Source organism: Cyprinodon variegatus, unplaced genomic scaffold (genome assembly GCF_000732505.1).
Source record: "Cyprinodon variegatus isolate N-32 unplaced genomic scaffold, C_variegatus-1.0 Scaffold81, whole genome shotgun sequence".
Lineage (NCBI taxonomy): Eukaryota > Metazoa > Chordata > Actinopteri > Cyprinodontiformes > Cyprinodontidae > Cyprinodon > Cyprinodon variegatus.
The window spans coordinates 805,775-807,451 of record NW_015150534.1 but is presented as its reverse complement, the minus strand read 5'-3'; the positions used below and the strand labels follow the sequence as shown (position 1 = coordinate 807,451).

Sequence of the window (1,677 nt, the reverse complement as noted above, 5' to 3'; positions counted from 1 at the left end):
AAAAAAACTTTTTATTACAATTTAATATGTATACAATTAAAATAAAAGTTGAAATTTCAAAAATAAAATGAGAAAAGTAATGTGAAAAAATAAAATTTGAGAAAAGCTACAAATTTTTCATTTCCATTTACAAAATGTGTTCCTTGCTAAAAACGAAAATAGAACAAAAGTGACTCCGTAGAGAGAAACCAACTGGTAGAAAAAAATAATTGAAATAATCTGCTAAATAAAAGAAAAAAACCCGGACAAGTTATTTGCCTCTCATTTTTATTACTGAAATGTCATACAAATTTCAAAACAATGGTATCATTTTTACATTTACTTTACATGCAACCCAGATAGAAAAAAAACTCCACATCAATCGGAGGCATTTCAATGCAACAGAACCGAAAGTACATCGAGTAAATGGCTCAACCTGAGACTCTTCACAGTTTACATTTAATTCAACCGTTAATCAAAACGGCTTCTTCTGGGTCGATTTTTTTCCAGGAATGGCGCACATAAAAGGTCGCTTGAAAAGACGCCTTACGGTCGGCTAACTCCAGAACGAACGTGCGCCATTTTACCGTGGAAACAAAAACAAGTCTGCAGCCGACGGATCTGAGGCACTAGCAGTTAATGATTAAATGAACCAATTCAAAGGACTTTTCTGTTCAAAACGCAACCCGAACACAAGGGATGTCCGACGACATCCGCAATACTCTGTTCGTCCAGGTACAAAGGCTCAGTGGACATTAAAGCTGAAAACAGCTTTGAAATAAGATAACAGAGAGCAGCATGAGGTAGAGCGTCCAGAGGAAACGCTTCCTGCCTGTAAACTAATGGACCGAGGCCATCGAACGTCTCCCTCCTCGTCGTTTTGGAAGAGACACAGTAATGGCGTCTGCTGCCTGAAGGTGAAAGGAGCAGCCATCTTTGTTCTCACATCAACAGCCTCATACGTGAACATTAGTGTGGCTAGAATGACTTAAGTTAGAGATGGAAAATTGAAGGCAATATCCCAGTGTACACCAAGTGGAGAAAATATCCGTGCGGATCAGAAAATACCGATAATGAAATACTCAACCCGACATAGAACATAATAAATCTAATAAATCTACATTAAATTAAAGGACAACAAAAAGGCACAGTCTCTCTCTCTCTTTTTTTTTTTAAATGATGAAATTAAATATATTTTCCATAAAGTTCTCCAAAATAAGGTAGCAGCTATGTTCACATCTAGAAATAAAAATAAATCAAAAGAAAGATATCGGGGGTCAAACATTTGAATCCAGTGAAAGACGAAAAAGAAAAAAGGCTCTGAAGCCCCAAAATAATGTAAGTTCCTGCAGGCATTCTTCCAGTGGGTTACCCGTCTGCTCTTTGCTTTAGGAGCTCTTGTCGGTGGCCCCGTAGCGCTGGTTTGGGAACGAGGGTGGGGGGTCCCTCCTCTGCAGGTTGGGCAGGCCGGGCAGGGGCTGGAACAGCAGAGTTCTTGGACCTGGGCACAAATATTTCACATTAACTCTCTCATCTCTCAGCCTTTCAGAAATAAGTAACAAAGTACAAATACTTCGTTACTGTACTCAAGTAGATTTTTCAGATATTTTTACTTTACTTTACTACTTATTTTTATGGTGACTTTTTACTCCTTACATTTTTACACAAATATCTGTACTTTCTACTCCTTACATTTTT

At 37.9% G+C, this 1,677-nt stretch overlaps 1 protein-coding gene across 1 annotated transcript in view; it reads right to left on the bottom strand.

The window, feature by feature from the left end:
• Nucleotides 1-258: 258 nt before the first annotated feature.
• Nucleotides 259-1,677, bottom strand: part of znf217 (zinc finger protein 217) — an 18,602-nt gene continuing 17,183 nt past the window's right edge. The window contains exon 5 of the mRNA XM_015373160.1: nucleotides 259-1,480. Coding sequence (XP_015228646.1) covers nucleotides 1,368-1,480 — 113 coding nt within the window. The 3' untranslated portion in view covers nucleotides 259-1,367. The remainder of the gene's footprint in view (nucleotides 1,481-1,677) is intronic.